The sequence below is a fragment of the Phyllobates terribilis genome, unplaced genomic scaffold (assembly GCF_046119375.1).
Source record: "Phyllobates terribilis strain yellow unplaced genomic scaffold, ASM4611937v1 Scaffold_181__1_contigs__length_3860067, whole genome shotgun sequence".
NCBI classification, from domain to species: domain Eukaryota; kingdom Metazoa; phylum Chordata; class Amphibia; order Anura; family Dendrobatidae; genus Phyllobates; species Phyllobates terribilis.
The window spans coordinates 3,038,977-3,059,215 of record NW_027362941.1 but is presented as its reverse complement, the minus strand read 5'-3'; the positions used below and the strand labels follow the sequence as shown (position 1 = coordinate 3,059,215).

General features: G+C 43.2%; 1 protein-coding gene across 8 annotated transcripts in view; it reads left to right on the top strand.

The window, feature by feature from the left end:
* Positions 1-20,239, top strand: part of EYA3 (EYA transcriptional coactivator and phosphatase 3) — a 373,281-nt gene that overhangs the window by 300,146 nt on the left and 52,896 nt on the right. For all 8 annotated transcript variants that reach the window (XM_073664988.1, XM_073664982.1, XM_073664980.1 and 5 more), the window contains 3 exons: positions 10,363-10,452; positions 10,785-10,843; positions 15,942-16,102. In XM_073664988.1, coding sequence (XP_073521089.1) covers positions 10,363-10,452; positions 10,785-10,843; positions 15,942-16,102 — 310 coding nt within the window. The remainder of the gene's footprint in view (positions 1-10,362; positions 10,453-10,784; positions 10,844-15,941; positions 16,103-20,239) is intronic.

Genomic DNA, 20,239 nt, shown 5'->3' with positions numbered 1-20,239 from the left:
GGCGGACAGGTGAGTAATGTGGTTTATTATTTCTCTTTTAAAGGTGACTAGGGCATTGGGAATTAAAGTGTTATGGTGTTAAGGAGGGGTGAGTATTATGCTTTTTTTATGTCAATATTTAACTTTTTTTTTTACTATGAAAACTCCCATCAGCGGCGACTGGTCTCGCTGATATCAGCAACAGCAAGCGTAGGCTGTTGAGCGTAGTACGCTCATCTGCCGATACCTCTGACCAGTGGTAAGCTTTTTACCGCCGGTCACAGCTGCACTCTGACCTACGGTAACTATCTTACTGCCCATCACAGACGCTGGTGTTTTTCCTGCTGTCAAACATGACAGCATGGGAAACACCCGATGTTCTGGGTGCCCAACCTGAACAGTAACATATACTTCCTGAGGAAGTCCGTTTTCAGTGTCCGTGCCCGAACACTAGGTGTTCGGTACAGACCCCGGACTTTTACTGTCCAGGTTCACCCATCTCTAATCAAGATCACTATCAGTTCAGGGCTCTCCCATTTGGACTGGCCACAGCGCCCAGAGTATTTACAAAGATCCTGGCCCCAGTTATGACATTACTATATTCCAGGGGAATAATTGTTTTTCTCTGGATGATATTCTTGTCAAGGCGAAATCTTTAGCGCATACAGATCGTTCTTCCGACTGGAGTGATTTGGTTGGATTTTTCAACAGGACAAAGTCTGTTACAGTTCCAACATAGCGGCTAAGGTTCCTGGGAATGGTGTTTGACGCTGTTAAGACATTGGTATTTCTTCCGGAGGAAAAGCGATTATCTCTTCAGTCTTCCATTAGAACTTTGAAACGACCGGGTAGTCGTTCCTCTAGTTTTTGCTTGAGGGTCCTAGGAAAGATGGTGGTCAGGTTTGAGGCAGTAAAGTTTGTTTAATTTCGGTCAAGGCCTCTACAGAACCTACTCCTAGGTTCTTGGGACATATTAATACAGTCCACAGATCTGCATATTCGTCTCCCCCTTCACTGTCGCCAATCTCTCAGTTGGTGGTTGACGTCACCCCTGTTAACTCGGGGTCGCTCTTTTCGCCTTATTCAGTGGCAGGTGATCACCACGGATGCCAGTCTGTCTGTCTGGGGAGCAATTTTCTGTCACTTCTCCCAATCAATGTGCTGGAGCTCAGAGCTGTCAGTCTGGCTCTTTTACAGTGGCAGCTCTTACTCTAGTGCTTGCCGATCAGAATTCAATAAGACAAAGCTACTACTGTGATCTATATCAACCGCCAAGGGGGCATGCGAAGCCCATCAGCCATGGCTTAGGTCACAGGGATTCTGGAGTGGGCAGAGGCAAAGTTCCACTAATCTCTGCAGTGCATATACCAGGGAGAGACAACTGGGAAGAAGACTTTTTAAGTCGCCAGCAGCTACACGCAGTAGAGTTGGCTCTTCACCCAGAAGTGTTCAGGCAGATTTGGCGGTGGTGGGGTACGCTGGATGTAGATCTATTGGCATCCAGACGAAATCACAAGGTGCCAAAATTTGTGACAAGGTCCCGGGACCCACAGACTTTTGCTGTCGACGCCCTGGTAATTTCTTGGTCCCAGTTAACTCTGCCTCATCTTTTTCCACTTCTATCACTTCTACCCAAATTTCTCAAGAAGATCAGGACTGAGAGTGTTTCAGTTATTCTCATTGCTTCAGATTGGCCTCGGAGGGCCTGCTATTCAAATCTGAACAATCTCCTGGCGGATATTCCATGGGTTATTCCTGACTGTCTGGATCTGCTGTCTCAGGGTCTGTTCTTCCATCCGAATTTGCGGGCTCTTAATTTGACGGCATGGCTGTTGAAGCCGCGGTTTTGAGGACATTAAATCTCCCTGAACCAGTTATCTAAACTATTAGAGCTCAGAAGCCATAATCATGGCGAGTCTACCATCGCACTTGGAGGACCTTTTTTCGTTGGTGTGAATCTATTAGTCACCTACAGCTTTTTTTACCTATTGCTTTTTCCTTGCCAATGCTGCTGTCCTCTTTACAATTCAGATTTGAAGCAGGACTGTCGCCTTAACTCCCTCAGGGGTCCTCCCTGGCTATTCTGTTTCAGAGGGATCTGGCATCTATACCCCAATTTGAGACTTTTTTTTTCCAGGGAGTGGCTCCACTGGACCCTTGGAATCTGAATCCTGTTTTGGAGGCTCTTCAATCTCCGCCTTTTGAGCAGATCAGAGAGATCTCAGCGCTTTTTCTTTCTTTATAAGGTAGCTTTTCTGAAAGCCTTCACTTCTGTTAGTCTCGGAGCTTACTCCTCTGTCTTGTCGCGCCCCTTACCTTATTCTTCTTCAGGATAAGGTAGTGTTGAGGCCAGTTTCATCTTTTCTCCCAAAGGTAGTTTCGAGTTTTCGACTTAATGAAGATATTATTTTACCATTTTACCTTCCTTGTGTCCAGCACAATCTCATCCTATTGAGAAGGCTCTGCACAGGTTGGGTGTTGTTAGAGCCGTAATATATTATTTATCGGCCACTGTCTCTTTTAGGAGTTCTGATTTGTTGTTTGTTAAACCACAGGGCCCTTGTAGAGGTTGTTCTGTCCCCACTTAAGGTGAATGAAGGTGCACAGTAAAATTATGATGTGAGAAGTGTTACCTTCTTATCCTTGAAGCGAGGCAGACAGAACCAAGTGCGGCTCCAGGAGGATGGAGTCAAATGTGGACGCAGAGAGATGAATCAGCGGTGGTTTATTTGAACCATACCCGAAGACAGTGAGGTAATACAGTGCTGATGATACAAGTAGCCAGTACTGTAATAGTCTTGGGGTGTTCACCTCTGGAGCCACTACTGAGCTGCGGAAGCTACTGCTGGTCAAAAGACTTTGCTTTTCACCCCAAAGGGAGATGTGTGCCTCTCACACTGGTGGCTGGAGTAAAAATGGATGCCAGGAAGTGAGGTGGCACACAGAGCTGCAGGACACTCCCACATTCTAGAAAAAATGTAAAAGGAGGAGCGAAGGAGTGACACAAGGCTTCTGGTCAGCAGGGGGCAGCAGACTAGCATGAACAGGTAACCATAGAACAGTAGATTGTACTATATGAAAAAGATATTAAGGGAACAGCACAGAGGTCAAGCTGCTTCTAAAGCGACCATTACCTGCTGGATTGAGACTGCTATTATCCAGGCCTATAAGGCTAAGGTCAGAGTGGCACTATTTAGGGCGGTTTGTCATCAGGCACCGACTTTGCAGCTCTGCAAAGCAACTACGTGGGCATCGGTGCATACATTTTCTATGTTTTACAGGGTGCACACTTTTGCCCCGGCAGATGCAAGTCTTGGTAGGAAGATACAGCAGGCGGCAATAGCCCAGACTTCCGCTTAAGTTATGATGCAAAATCAGGTGGTAACGTTATGATAGTTAATACTTTAGTCCACCCTAGGAATAGCTTTAGGACATCCCACAGTTCTGTCTCTCCCAATAAAACGAATGAGAAAAATATTTTTTACTTACCATAACATCTGTTTCTTATAGTCTTCATTGAGGCTCATGGCTTCTTTGGATGCCCAGTTGGGTGTACAGTTCTTGACTTAATTTGTTTCTGTTTTCCTCCTACTGCTTTCTCACAAAACTGAGGAAGCCTGCTCCACCAGGCAAGGTATAGTCTGGTATAGGAGCCAATTTTATTTAAATGTAATAATAGTAGCAGCAGACTATCCCATTGTTCTGTGTCCCCCAATGAAGACTACAAGAAACAGATTTCATGATCAGTAAAAAATCTATTCGCAGTAGTGTTCAAAATAATAGCAGTCCATTATGACTAACCAGATTAATCACTGCTTTTGGTATAAATTATATTACCACATGTCAAACAATTTACCAGTTGGTGCAGTAGATTCTAAGAAAACTAACAGACTCAGCATTCATGATCTGCATGTTTTTGAGTCTGTGTAATTGAATAATTGAAAGGGGGTGTGTTCAAAATAATAGCAGTTTGGAGTTCAATTAGTGAGGACAATCATTCTGTGAAGAAACAGGTGTGAATCAGGTGGCCCTTATTTAAGGGTGAAGCCAGCACATGTACACGCATTTCTTCTTGAAAGCCTGAGAAATATGGGTTGTTTGAGACATTATTCAGAAGAACAGTGTACTTTGATTTAAAAGTTGATTGGAGAGGGTAAAACATATAAAGAAGTGCAGACAATGATAGGCTGTTCACCTAAAATGATCTCCAATGCTTTAAAATGGAAAGCAAAACCAGAGAGATGTTGAAGAAAACTGAAGACTACCTTTCAAATGGATCGAAGAATAGCCAGAATAGCAGAGTCTCAGCCAATGATCAGCTCCAGCATAATCAAAGAAAGTCTCAAGTTACCAGTGAGTACTGTAACAGTTAGAAGATGCCTGTGTGAAGCTAATCTCTTAGCAAGAAGTCCCTGCAAAGTCCCACTGTTAAAAAATGACATGTACTGAAGCGGATACAAAAGAACACATCAACTGGCCTAAAGAGAAATGGAGAAACATTTTGTGAACTGATGAAAGTAAAATTGTTCTTTTTGGGTCCAAGGGCCGCAAACAGTTCATCAAACAACTCCCAAACTCTGCATTCAAGCCATAGTACGCTCTGAAGACAGTGAAGCATGGTGGTGCAAGCATCATGATATGGGCAGGTTTCTCTTACTATGGTGCCAGACCTATTTACTGCATACCGGGGATCATGGACCAGTTTGCATATATTAAAATGCTTGAAGAGATCATGTTTACGCCAAAGAGGATATGCCCTTGAAATAGGTGTTTAAACAAGACAACGGCCCTGAACACCAGTAAGTGAGCAAAATCTTTGTTCCAGTCCAACAAAATTAAGGTTATGGAGTGGCCAACCCAATCCCCCAAGACCTTAATCCGATAGAACACTTGTGGAATGACATCAAAAATGTTGTTTCTGAGGCAAAGCCAACAAATGCCAAAAAATTGTGGGATGTAGTCAAAGCATCCTGAACTGGAATAAGTGGGCAGGTGCTAGAAGTTGACTGACTATGCAACAGAGATGTGAAGCAGTTCTTAAAAACTGTGGGTATACAGCTAAATGTTAGGCTAGTGATTCACAGGAATGCTAAATCCTCAAAAGAAAAAAAAAGTACATATTGTGAGATTGTAAAGACAAATTCAGACCCTGCTATTTTGTTTAGAACACCCCAATGTTTATTTTATTTTTATTTCCCGTACAGTAGTTAAAAATTATATACAGAGCGGATGGATTCTGTTTCAGGATTCACATGATTTTCTTACCCTGTTTTAATAGTTTCAACAGATTTATGTGATTGTGCTCATAATTGGCTACAAGGTCATAAGGACCTTGCATCCCTCATCCTTATGTCTTATCTCTTTTTTCTCTTTCTTTCTTCTCTATGTATGATTTCTTCAAACATAATATAGAAGTTACCTCAACATAATAACCTCTTATTGGTGATTATTACATAAACAATATGATGTTCAAGGTATTACAATGTGAATTCATATTGAAAGAGTTGATCTCATTGGAACTGTGGACATTTTCTATATTATGTTTTCTTCGAATTCAATATATTTTTTGATTTGCAAAATGTATAATAATAATTATTTTTTAATAAAACGGATTGAATATAAAAGTTATATACATTTCTCCAGGGCTGTGGAGTCGGTAAGCCAAACCTCAGACTCCGACTCCTCAATTTCCATGACACCGACTCCCTCATACATGGCTCATGTTTAAGTGATAAATTTACTGTAGCACAGATTCATCTCAGCTAATAGTCTGTCCTATTCCTGATATAAGGGTCTAGACATTTATAGGACATTTCATAACTTTACCAAATTCTTATGAAAAAATATTCCCCACTAACTGCATTGAACTACTGTACCCAATTTATTATATATTTTAGGAGTCGGTCCATTTTATACCCAGGGCTGTGGAGTCGGTAAGCCAAACCTGCGACTCCGACTCCTCAATTTCCCTTTTACCAACTCCGACTCCCACATATATTGCTTATATTTAAATAGATAGATAGTCATAGAGGGATGGATAGATAGATGGAGGGATGGATAGGTAAATAGAGGCATGGATAGATGGAGGGATAGATAGATAGATACAGGGATGGATAAATATATGGATAGATAGATGATAGATAGCCATATGGATGGATAGCTGGAGGGATAGATGAAAGGATGGATAGATAGAGGGATAAATGAAAGGATAGATGAACGGATAGATGGAGGGATAGATACATGGATAGATAGATGAATACATGGAGGGATAGATAGTGTGATAGACAGATGACAGCTACAGACAGCAAATAGTACATTGCACATATCTCACACATAGTTCATACAGAGAGAATATAATAATCACCTACAATATTAGCATGTTACCTTCCTGTGACAGAGATGAGCAGTAGTACTTTCACTTTCTCCAGCTCGGGGCCCAGGAATCAATCCTGTGCAGGACAGGCACCCCTCCCTCTCCTCTCTCTGGTGAAGACAGCAGAAGACAGGACAGAGGAGGGGAGATTGCCTACTGCAGTCTGGAGCCAGTGCAGGACGGGAGCACTGCAGCATACAAGTGAGTTTTGATAGGTGCGTGCCCCTGCTTCTAAGGGGGGGGCAGCTGCCCCTCGCTGGCTATGGCCATGATTCACACACAGCGTTTTTGCGGATCTGTTTTTTGCAGTAAAATGCAGTGACTCTGTCATATCTTGAAACCCATTGACTGCTGGGATGCCCATTCAGACACATCGTTTTGTGAGGATCCGTTTTTGGGCTCAAAAACGGATCCTCACAAAGAATGAGCATGTCATTTTGTGCGGCGTTTTTCTAATCTGCTTTTGCTATTGAAAACATTATCCATGAGCTCAAAAACCTTTTAGGTGATGCGGTTTTTTAAAAAGCTGATCTGCTTTTGCAGCTGAAAAACGTATCCTCAAAAATCGCAGCAAAAATGCTGTGTGTGAATGTAGCCATAGAACAGCTATTTATAGGACATGTCATAACTTTCCCAAATTCCTATGAAAAAATATTCAGCACATTCTTCATTGAACTACTGTACCCAATCTATTATACACTGCTCAAAAAAATAAAGGGAACACTTAAACAGAATATAAATCCAAGTAAATCAAACTTCTGTGAAATCAAACTGTCCACTTAGGAAGCAACACTGATTGTCAATCACATGCTGTTCTGCAAATGGAATAGACAATAGATGGAAATTATTGGCAATTATCAACCAACCCTCAATAAAGGAGTATTTCTGCAGGTGGGGACCACAGACCACATCTCAGTACCAATGCTTTCTGGCTGATGTTTTGGTCACTTTTGAATGTTGGTTGTGCTTTCACACTCGTGGTAGCGTGAGACTTACTCTACAACCCACAGAAGTTGCTCAGGTAGTGCAGCTCATCCAGGATGGCATATCAATGAGAGCTGTGGCAAGAAGGTTTTCTGTGTCTGTCAACGTAGTGTCCAGAGGCTGGAGGCGCTACCAGGAGACAGGCCAGTACACCAGGAGACATGGAGGGGGCTGTAGGAGTGTAACAACGCAGCAGCAGGACGGCTACCTCCGCCTTTGTGCAAGGAGAAACAGGAGGAGCATTGCTAGAGCCCTGCAAAATGACCTCCAGCAGGCCACAAATGTGCATGTGTCTGCACAAACTGTTAGAAACAGACTCCATGAGGGTGGTGTGAGGGCCGGCCATCCACAGATGGGGGTTGTGCTCACAGCCCAACACCGTGCAGGACGCTTGCCATTTGCCATAGGACACCAGGATTGGCAAAGTCGCCACTGGCACCCTGTGCTGTTCACAGATGCAAGCAGGTTCACACTGAGGACATATGACCGACGTGACAAAGTCTGGAGATGCCGTGGAGAGCGATCTGCTACCCGCAACATCCTTCAGCATGACCGGTTTGGCAGTGGGTCAGTAATGGTGTGGGTTGGCATTTCTTTGAAGGGCCACACAGTCCTCCATGTGCTCTCCAGAGGTAGCCTGATTGCCATTAGGTACCGAGATGAGATCCTCAGACCCCATGTGAGATCATATGCTGGTGCGGTTGGCCCTGGGTTTCTCCTAATGCTGGACAATGCCAGACCTCATGTGGCTGGAGTGTGTCAGCAGTTCCTGCAAGATGAAGGCATTGAAGCTATGGACTGGCCCGCCCGTTCCCTAGACCTGAATCTGATTGAGCACATCTGGGACATCATGTCTTGCTCCATCCACCAACAGTCTGTTGCACCACAGACTGTCCAGGAGTTGGCGGATGCTTTAGTCCATGTCTGGGAGGAGATCCCACAGGAGACCATCCATAACCTCATCAGGAGCATGCCCAGGCATTGTAGGGAGGTCATACAGGCATGTGGAGGCCATACACAATACTAAGCCTCATTTTGACTTGTTTTAAGGTCATTACATCAAAGTTGGATCAGCCTGTAGTGTGTTTTTCCACTTTAATTTTGGGGGTGACTCCAAATCCAGGCCTCCATTGGTTAATAAATTTGATTTCCATTAATGATTTTTGTGTGATTTTGTTATCAGCACATTCAACTTTGTACAGAACAAAGTATTCAATGAGAATATTTCATTCATTCAGATCTATGATGTGTTATTTGAGCAGTGTATATTTTAGGAGTCTGTCGGTCCATTTTATACGGACTCCGACTCCACCAAAATGAGCATAGACTCAGACTCCGACTCCACAGCCCTGTTTATACCGACTCCACCAAAATGGGCTCCAACACCGACTCCATGACTCCGACGCCACAGCTTTGCATTTCTCGATGTTTTGAATTAGAAAACCGTGTGCAATATTCCAAATGCATGGAAATAAAAACTAGTATAAAGATTTTGTGCTTAACTCATGTTTTTGAATACCACTATACATACCCAACTGAGTTAACCAGTGTTCACCAACTTTGGGAATGTGTAGAAGAGACCTAGGATCAGATTTCGGTCAAGACATGCTTGAATAATTATCAAGAGCATGCCCAGAAGGATTCAGGCAGTGTTGAAAGCCAAAGGTGGATTTACAAAATAATTACGATTTTTAGGAGCAAAACAGTAACAGTGCAGTGACATGACAAGAATCTGCATAATTAATAATATGCTAAATAGTTGCAAGCAAAATTTATGTATGAGATAGCCACGATTGTCTATAAAATGATGGTAGTCTCCCGTTCTAATTATTAGCGGATGGTGAAATATTGGAGCCTGAAAAGTCAAAAGCTCAAAACATTGTTACCCTTTTGCTCATCAGTGTATGTATGGGAACAGAAAGATCTATTGGTGATTGTTCTAACCCCATCTTTCTTATTCAGCCTGTGTAAAGAGGAGATTGTTTTACATGGAAAAAGAATAAGATCTCAAAAATTTCATGATGGAATTCAGGGTTTGGAGAGTTATGTTGATGTTCCAGAATTTGATGAAATGTTTTTTATTTGAATAAATTTTTTTGATTTAAAAAATAATTAAATTGTTCAAGAAAAAATATGGATTGTTAATAATATAAGCTTTAGTGCTAGTTATACTTTGGAAAAGGTCTAGAAGTGAAAAGACTTATCGTGAGGTAACAAATGTAGATATTATCAGATATCCAATGCTATTTAGACCTTGGAGAGAGAGGACCCATTTTTGGTTAGTCTCATGTCTTGTGCTATTAAGTGGGGAGAACCTGTGCAGACCACCCCTCTCTAGAGGAATTGGGTTGTTGGATCAATTCAACATTCCTCGATTGCTAAGTGTCATTGAAAGATGGGGAGGTTAACAAACATCTGATCATGAGTAAGAGTAATTTTTTGATTTTTACTATGGGAACCCCTATCATTTATGTAGACCAGTGTGGATATCTACTGTTTACTGGTTGATTTACTATGGTCTAATATTGGAAGTCTTGACACAAAATCATTGAGACATAATCTTTTTCTCATTAAACTCAATGTTGAATAGGAGAGGCTTGCAAGATTATGGCTGTTGCCTGCTGGAACTTTGAATGGAGTCTGATTTAAGATTAATATAGTTTTAGTTTTCAGGGCAATAATCCAGCAATTTATGGTGCAGTTTGTGGGAGCTGCTGTGCATCGGAGAATTATTTGTAGAATGACTGCACTAAAACATTTCCATGTTTCATGAAATCTGAAATGCATATAGTGTTTGTGTGTAAACTACAATGTCCTTAATCCCTGGGAAGTGTAACAATCTGCTAATTTTATGCATATTGTACAGATCAGTGCATGTGCAGTTTGTTGTGTGAAACAATTTCATAGCTGTAGAAATTGGTAACCCTTTCAGGAATCACTGTACATAAAAAGGTGGAATTTTCTGTTCTGAAATATGTCTGTATGTGCACATTTAATATAAAGCTTTTTACTTTCCGTCTGTTTAGGACCCAACATTAGTGGTAGGCTCAGGCTTGGCCATGGAAGAAATGATCTTTGAAGTGGCAGACACACATTTATTTTTCAATGATTTGGAGGTAAGAATGTCACTAACATTTCTTAGTGTGTTGTCAACTTTTTTATTTCTTAATAGAGGTATTCCCATGTTGAGCATTGCTGATAGGCAAGGGACCAAGAAATGGATCGTAAGTGCTCAAGATGGGAATAACCTTATCTGTCTGCTTAATTCTGGTATATTAGATGAGTTAAAAGATTACTTCATGTCACACATTGTTTTACTGGTAATTTATTCAAGATCTGGGACTCCTCTGTAGAAATGCAGCAATTTACCAGCCTTCAAATTTAATTATTTAACATATTGATAAGAAAACCGTATTTATAACATCATTAAATTATTGTGCATCATTAGGAGTGTGATCAGGTTCATGTTGAAGATGTGGCATCTGATGACAATGGTCAAGATTTAAGGTGGGCATTTTTTTTTACACTATCACACAATTTAACAAAATGTCTTACGATATTTAAATATTAGCTTTTGGAAATTCAGTAAAAATAATTGAATCCAGCACAATGTACTCGGTGCAATTACAGCGATATCATATTTGTAACTGTTTTTTATGTTTGGCTGCTGTCACCTATGAAAAGATTTTTTGCAAAAACTAGTTTTTGCATCGCCAAATTTGAGAGCTATAATTTTTCAATAGATCTACCGACAGTCATGTGAGGCCCTAGATGAATTCATTGAGAGGTATAGGCATATGGAGGGTTTTTACTGTTCTGCCACCTCATGGACTCTGCCATTGTGATATGTCACTCAAACCATTCCAGCAAAATCTGAACGCCAACACTTCCCTTCTGAGCTTTGCACTGTGCTTCAAAAGTAGTTTTCAACCCCATATGAGGTGTCTGTACTCAGGAGAAATTGCACAACACATTGTGGGGTCCATTTTCTCCTTGTGAAAATGAAAACAATTTGTGGCTAATACAACGTTTTTGTGGGAAAAATATTTCTTTCAAGGTGCTCACCACATGTCTAGATAAATTCCTTGTGGGGTCTAGTTTCCAAAATGGGGGTCTGTTTTGGGGGTTTCCACTGCTTAGGCACATCAGGGGCACTCCAAACGCGACATGACACCCGCAGACATTCCATCAAAGTCTGTTTTCCAAACCTTCACTCCTTCCTTTCTGAACCCAAACAGTACTTTTCTATCACACATGTAGTGTCTGCATACTCAGGAGAAATTTCACAACAAATTTTGAGGCTAAATTTCTCCTGTCACCCTTGTGAAAATAAAAACAATTGGGTCTAAAGTAAGATTTTTGTGAAAAAAGTTAAATGTTAATTTTTTTGCTTCTACGTTTGATTAATTTCTGTGAAGCACCTGAAGAATTAATAAACTTCTTGAATGTGGTTTTGAACACCTTGAGGGGTGAAGTTTTTAGAATGGTGTCAATTTTGGGTATTTTCTGTCATAAAGGCCCCTCAAAGTCACTTCAATTGTGACAGAGTCCCTAAAAAAAAAAAAAAAAAAAGTTTTGTTGGAAAAATGAGAAATTGATGGTCAACTTTTAACACTTGTAACTTCCTAACAAAAATTATTTTAAATTGTGTTGATGTAAAGTAGACTTGTGGGAAATATTATTTATTTAACTATTTCGTGTGACATAACTCTCTGGTTTTAAGGGCATAAAAGTTGTGAAATTTTCACCAAATTTCAGATTTTTTTCACAAATAAACATGAGTCATATCAAAATTTTTTACCACGATCATAAAGTATAATATGTCACGAGCAAACAGTCTCCAAATCAGTGGGATCCGTTGAAGCGTTCCAGAGTTATTACCTCATAAAGTGACTCTGGTCAGAATTGTAAAATTTGGCTTGGTCATTAAGGTGTTAATTTAAAGGAAAAAAAAATTAAAATAGTTTTACAATGTTTTTACATTTAGTCCTGTTATGGGACTTTAAATTTTATTAGTCTGATCGCTGGTATAATGCACTAGCATTGCAATGCATTATACCTGTAGGTGCTGCACTGATAGAAGCCTCTTAGACCATGCTCTGAGCAATAGGCTAACAGGCTTGCCGTAGCTGGGTGACTCGGGAGTGCCAATTTGAAGGAAGAGGGAGCATCCTCCCTTTCCCTGCCTTCTAAATGTGATCACTATCGATCGCAGGATTTAGGGGGTTAATCGGCCCGGGGCGGTTCTGGCTCCAATCACGGCAGCAACAGCCAAGGCCCGGCTTTCACTTAAACAGAGCTCCCGCCGGTGATTGAGCGGGCACTGCTCCTATGATCACTATGACATGAGTTTACATCATTTTGCGGGAATTCCTGTCACGAGGTTTGACCGATATGATATATGGCCACCCCGTTTAGGCCCGATATATACTGTATAGACCTTGTACCCGGGTGGTCTCTCCCTGAATACAGCGGGCCAAAGACAACACAACCAGGCAATTTGTTAAGAAACTAATTTTTAATAACAAAAACAGTCCAGAAATGTAAGAAAGAAACACAGATAACTATCACACACACCTAGCCCAGATCAACTAGGACCGCTGCGCTGCACAACCGTTAGGCCCAATATGTTCTGTCCCATACACTCTAATTTGCCTTAACTGTGGTTATGCCTAATGCAGTTACCAGGAGTTACCCAAAGGAAGGATGTAATTAGATGAGTGCAAGAGACAGCCCCTGCAGTGATGCAGCTCAGAGATTCACAAACTTAACAATTCTCTGAAATTACAATTCAGTTATGCTCCCTATACACAAGCGCACCCACTGAGGGGAGTATCTAGCTAATATTCACACAGCCCTATTAGCAAACAATGTCTCTAACTGAGAATTTATGTTTGGCGCCAAACTCTCTCTATAGTCTGCGTGCATACTCCCACCGGGATCCCTGTGGTGGGGCCTGAGCTCAGGACTTACTGGCCGTTAACTGATCACTGAAAAAGCTGTCTGAACTGCCTTTTAGCTGGGAGACCGTGGAGTGGATCCTGGGTTTGTCACCTGAAGCGGAGTTTTAGCCTGACAGGCTAGCAGAAGGCCATTCACATCACAGCCAATGCTTTTGGGGGGAATACAACTCTGCACCCAACCGTAGTCGACCCCCCAATGGGTTTCTTCTTCTCTGACAGGAATTACAGGAACAGTTGGCCTCTGACAGGAACCCTCTCACACACGCACATGATGTTACAGCAGGAGCGCCCTGCCTCCACTTCACAATAAGCGACTATATGAATAAGACCCGGGCTAGGGTCGAAATGTTATTGTTCAGTCGTATTATTCCCTGCACCTCTGTTGATATCTGTGCTTAAGTCGAACTCATTATTTGTGAAATAAACTATCACTTAGAAATAAATTTAAGAGTTTGCGGTGATCTTCTCTCTACTGATAACGTGGTTGATCCACACTTCACTAGCACCTCGCTCCTTCTACGGTGTGCACGCCAACTCTCCTCTACAGGAACCCTCTCACGTCTGTGTCTATTCACTGTCTCTTATAACTGCGCTATAAGATGGCCGCCTTCAACCCTCAGAAATCCTTCAGTTTTCAACTGTTGCTGGGGGCAACTTAAGCTGGTTATTTCCCTGTGTGTCAACTGACATACAGGTGACCGTAATATGAATGTGCATCTGGTAGCTAAAACACCAATAACATCTTTTATGTTTGTCAAGTAATCATATCTACTAAAACAGCTTTAGATGGGAGTGAAGTGGAAATCTTTAACCACCCCCTCACAACAGCATTATAGAATTCTGTATATACCCTCAACCTAACATGCAAGGCAAGAAAAATTGCTTTTATTATACTCACCTGGGGTCCGGTCCAGTCCGAGGGGTGCGGCTGGTCTTGGGGTCTGGTGCCTCCCTTCTTCTTGCGATGCCACCCTCCTCTTTGCTACGTCATACACACAGTCTCTCTGGGATCTCGCTCCTGCGCAGGCGTACTCCTCTGTTTAGGGCAAAGTAAAGTACTGCAGTGCACAGGCGCCAGGGCTCTTTGACTTTTCCTGGCACCTGAGCACTGCAGTACTTTGCTCTGTCCTCATCAAGGCAGAGAAGTACACATGCGCTGGAGTGCAATGCCAGGAAGACTGTGAATGACGCCAGGATGCGTCATCCACACGAAGCGAGAAGAAGGGAGATGCCGGACCAAGACTAGCGACACCCCTCAGACCAGACAGCACCCCAGGTAAGTATTATAAAAGTTATTTTTCTTGTCTTGCAGGTTGGGTTGAGGACATATATGCAGCATTATAGAATGCTGTATATCAGGCCTGAGAGGTAGTGACCGTATCTCATATCGGTCAATGCACAGGCAATATGAATCTGACACTTGCTACTAGATTGCAGCCAGATATATTTTACTCTTAAACGCTGCAGCGAAAATGTTGGATTGGGTACTATGTATGTTGGCTGACTAGTCCCCCGCCATGTTCCCCTAGACTCCACATGCGCACATAAGGAGAAGACCTGTCAAAGACCTGGCAATCAAAGAGACTTAGGATGGGAGATGGTTCCAAAGACCGGCCTCTGAATATCGCCTGGCTTTTAAAAATATATATATATAATCATATATAATCTTTTCTCTGAAACGCAAGAGCATTACATGCCTGCTATAAAGTCATGCTGCTCATGGTTTGAGTAACTGAGTAGCATGAATGATATGAAAGGTTCCCTTCAAGCTGGCCAGTGGAAGTTCAGCTTTTCTTATTTTGAATTTCACAAGACCAGTATCAGAATATGGACCAGGGATTGTCAGATACAAGTGATAGACTAAGTGCACTTGGTGTTTACCGCTATGGTCGGTTGTATATGCTCATGAGGTATATGTCTGAAACTGGCCATATTCTTGATGAATGCCATTGCATCTGTCTGCCCTAGGGCCCTATTGTAAAATGACATGCAAATCTCATTTACATTTATGCAACGTGTGGGTGCTGCATTTTTTTCCACTCCCGAAAAGCACTGTTGAAATTCACAATTAAAGGGGTTGTCTGATACTTCTGACATTGACCTAGTTAAAGCTAAACCATCGGTATAGATTGATGGAGGTGCACCGCTCCATCAACTGTATAGTGACTGCACATCTGCCCCTGTTCGAATGAATGAGTGGATCTGTAGTATCCTGCTGCGACCACTATACAGCTGCTCTTCTCCACAACTGATCATGGATCTGCCATTGATGGATCTATCCTAAGGTTAGGGCACCAATATAAAAGCATTGGACAATCCTTTTTTTAAAAAGAATTGCTACCATTAGCCGAACATTAAAGAGTAACTATCGTGTACTGAGTTTGGATAAATTGAGTATGCTCATTGTAGTGGGGCTAGGCATGCTCTTTTGCGATGTTCCATCCACATCCAGTTCAATTGTTTGGCAGAGATGTTCAACTGCTGACCAGTGTGATCACACATGGGTGTTTGGATCAGCCTGACAAGAAGGCCACGTATTTCAATCTGGTCTATCCTCTCTCCAAAATAAAAAAAACTAAGAATTTTTGCATTTCTGAAAATAGATTAACAATTGAGTTTTGAATTGCTTTCTTGTATTGCAGTAACTACAGCTTTACCACAGATGGATTTAATAGTTCTACAGTGAACCGGAATCATCCCTCAGGCACTGGGGTACAAGGTGGGATGGACTGGATGAGAAAGCTGGCATTTCGCTATCGGAAAGTCATTGAAGTTTATGAGAAATACAAGAGCAATGTCAGTGGTGAGTGAGTAATGTGTGATTAAGGCAGCATATGATTGGATTCCTTTCACCCTGTGCACTTTTGTATGATCTGTTTTGTTGGTTACTTTTTAAAGGCATTGCACAAATGTAGTTGTTTTGTATCATACAATAATAAAATCTAATAAAGCACAAACTTTGTATCCAATAAGAGTAAGAAATTAAGGGTTAAATCTAGGCTGGTTTATTTTTATATACACTACTCAAAAAAATAAAGGGAACACTTAATCAACAGAATGTAACTCCTAAGTGAATCAAACTTCTGTGAAATCAAACTTTCCACTTAGGAAGCTGTACTGATTAACAATCAATTTCACATGCTGTTGTGCAAATGGAATACGCAATAGATGTAAATTATTGGCAATTATCAAGACACCCTCAATAAAGGAGTGGTTCTGCAGGTGGGGACCACAGACCACATCTCAGTACCAATGCTTTCTGGCTGATGTTTTGGTCACTTTTGAATGTTGGTTGTGCTTTCACACTCATGGTAGCATGAGACCGACTCTACAACCCACAGAAGTTGCTCAGGTAGTGCAGCTCATCCAGGATGACACATCAATGAGAGCTGTGGCAAGCAGTTTTGCTGTGTATGTCAGCGTAGTGTCCAGAGGCTGGAGGCGCTACTCGGAGACAGGCCAGTACACCAGGAGATGTGGAGAGGGCCGTAGGAGGGCAACAACCCAGCAGCTGGACCGCTACCTCCGCCTTTGTGTAAGGAGGAACAGGAGGAGCACTGCCAGAGCTCTGCAAGATCACCTCCAGCAGGCCACAAATGTGCATGTGTCTGCACAAACGGTTAGAAACAGACTCCATGAGGGTGGTATGAGGGCCCGACGTCCACAGATGGGGGTTGTGCTCACAGCCCAACACCGTGCAGGACGCTTGGCATTTGCCACAGAACACCAGGATTGGCAAAGTTTCCACTGGCACCCTGTGCTCTTCACCGATGAAAGCAGGTTCACACTGAGCACATGTGACAGACTTGACAGAGTCTGGAGACGCCGTGGAGAGCGTTCTGCTGCCTGCAACATCCTTCAGCATGACCGGTTTGGCAGTGGTTCAGTAATGGTGTGGGGTGACATTTCTTTGGAGGGCCGCACAGCCCTCCATGTGCTCGCCAGAGGTAGCCTTACTGCCATTTGGTACTGAGATGAGATCCTCAGACTCCTTGTAAGACCATATGCGGGTGTGGTTGGCCCTGGGTTCCTCCTAATGCAGGACAATGCCAGACCTCATGTGGCTGGTGTGTGTCAGCAGTTCCTGCAAGATGAAGTTGACGCGCCCCCTGGGCCATGTTCAGGGGATACCCGGAGCCGGATCTGGATAGGGGTAGTAGTCCTTGTGGCGGTGACCCGGTCCGTGCCCAGGGTGTCAAACTAAGTGGCAGTCTATGGCAGTAGATGTTAACTTGATCGACTACGCCACCCGTTGAGTGCGGCTTTGAAGCCGCCGCTGCATAACAGTCCGCTGAGGCCGGTGGTATGTGTGCAGCAATGGTAGTATAACCCCCAACGGGAGAGGTATGGCCTCAGGGCAACTGGTGCGGATGATGGAGGTAGTGATAGTGCAGAAAGGAGAGTCAGAGGCGTGAGATGCAGTTTCAGGGTTTTTACTCACAGGTGTTCCTTCAGTCACTCTGGCCTTGAGTGACCACCCGAGCCGTGCTGCATTCACCAGGTGCGGGACTCGGCTAACCCCCAGGCAGTTCTGGAGCGTGGTCCTGAGCTCCCTTCTCTTTCTCTCTCTGCTGGCTGTCCCCACCAGGGATCCACCTTTGTCCGGTTCCCTTGGGCCTTCTATGGTAAAACCTTCTCTGGCTTTCCTGATCCTACTCTTGGTGTACCTTCCTGGTGGATGTGGTGAGGGTCGTGGCAAAGCTTGACCACGACCTCCGGTTCCTGGTTAAGGGTTACTTTTGCCTCCGCCAGCTTGGGATCCGGTGCCCTCTTCTGCCAACCCTTCACCCTTCTGGCTTAATTCTGGGATCTCAGGGTTCCCTCTGGCTCTGCGTCTCTGGACCTTTCTTCTTCCTCTTCACTACAAGCCTGGCCCTGGAGCTGGGCCCAGCCGGAGCCACAGCTCCCTGTCAGCCCTCCTGGCTGAGCTCCTCTGCTCTGCTTCTCCTCAGACTGACTCGACCCTGTCCTAAGATGGTGCCCACCATATATACTCCCTCTATGTGTGAGCCCAGGTGTCTAGCACCCAATGGGCTCCTACCTCTATGCCCAGAGTCCCTCCCCTATCTGCCCCTACACTACTGGGATGTTCCACCCCCCTCCCACTCCAGCCAGGGACAGACGCTGTCGTACCTGCACATTTATCTGGTGGGAGTACCGTAGTTCTGTCCCCCGGAAATGGGATGTATGTAGTGCATGCAGCCTACTGAACTCAGTCCCACACTCCATCCTTACCCGGGAGTGGAATACCACACCTCTGGTTGAGGTGCAATACCCCTGTAGCAGCCGAGTCCTCGGGGTGCTACAAAGGCATTGAAGCTATGGACCGGCCCGCCCGTTCCCCAGACGTGAATCCGATTGAGCACATCGGGGACATCATGTCTCGCTCCATCCACCAACATTGCACCACAGACTGTCCAGGAGTTGGCGGATGCTTTAGTCCAGGTCTGGGAGGAGATCCCACAGGAGACCATCCGCAACCTCATCAGGAGCATGCCCAGGCATTGTAGGGAGGTCATACAGGCACGTGGAGGTCACACACAATATGGAGCCTCATTTTGACTTGTTTTAAGGACATTACATCAAAGTTGGATCAGCCTGTAGTGTGTTTTTCCACTTTAATTTTGGGGGTGACTCCAAATCCAGGCCTCCATTGGTTAATAAATTTGATTTCCATTGATGATTTTTGTGTGATTTTGCGGTCAGCACATTCAACTTTGTACAGAACAAAGTATTCAATGAGAATATTTCATTCATTCAGATCTAGGATGTGTTAGTGTTCCCTTTACACTGTGGTCCAAATTATTATGCAAATAATATTTTCTCAGATTTTCCCAAATCACCTATATGAATTGCAGTCATTGTAATTTTCCAGTCAAATAACTATTAGAGTACAATTGAAAGGTTTTTGTACAAACTGCCTATGATAACAGTATATTTTTAAAAAAATAAAACACTCAAACTGCACTCAAAATGCATGTTCCAAATTATTATGCACAGCAGAGTTTTCAACCTTTTCATTTTAATAAAGAACAAAAAAATGGTCATTTTTGAAATTATAAGCATTAGCAGGTTATTACAAACTGAAATCAAACCGTTTTCAACTCAAAACTTTATTCTAGGTGATGTTACATTTGCACATAGGACCGCTTGTTCGAAAGGAGCTTCTGAACTCTCTTGTCCATTGAATTTGTCAGGTTTTGGATGGTTTCTGCTTCAATTGTTTTGCATGAGGACAGAATACCCTCCCAGAGCTGTTGCTTAGATGTGAACTGCCTCCCGCCATCATAGACACTCCTTTTGATGATGCTCCAGAGGTTCTCAATTGGGTTGAGGTCAGGGTAGCCATAAGTTTGTCCCCTTTTATGCCCATAGCAGCCAGAGATGCAGATGTGTAATGTGCAGCATGAGATGGGGCATTATCATGCATGAAATGATCTCGATGGTCCAGATGGATGGAGTGGAGGATGGCTGGTTGATGGACACTCCATGCAAACACGGCTACGGCGCTAACAAGGAGGAGGTGGAGTAATGTTTTGGGCTGGAATCATGGGGAGAGAGATTGTCGGCCCTTTTAGGATCCCTGAAGGGGTAAAGATGAACTCCATAATGTATGTTGAGTTTCTCAAACAGCACTTCCTTCCATGGTTCAAGAAGAAGAACCGTGCATTCCGCAGCAAGATAATTTTCATGCATGATAATGGCCCGTCTCATGCTGCACATAACACATCTGCATCTCTGGCTGATATGGGCATAAAAGGGGACAAACTTATGGTGTGACCCCCATGCTCCCCTGACCTCAACCCCATTGAGAACCTCTGGAGCATCATCAAAAGGAGTGTCTATGATGGCGGGAGGCAGTTCACATCGAAGCAACAGCTCTGGGAGGGTATTCTGTCCTCATGCAAAACAATTGAAGCAGAAACCATCCAAAACCTGA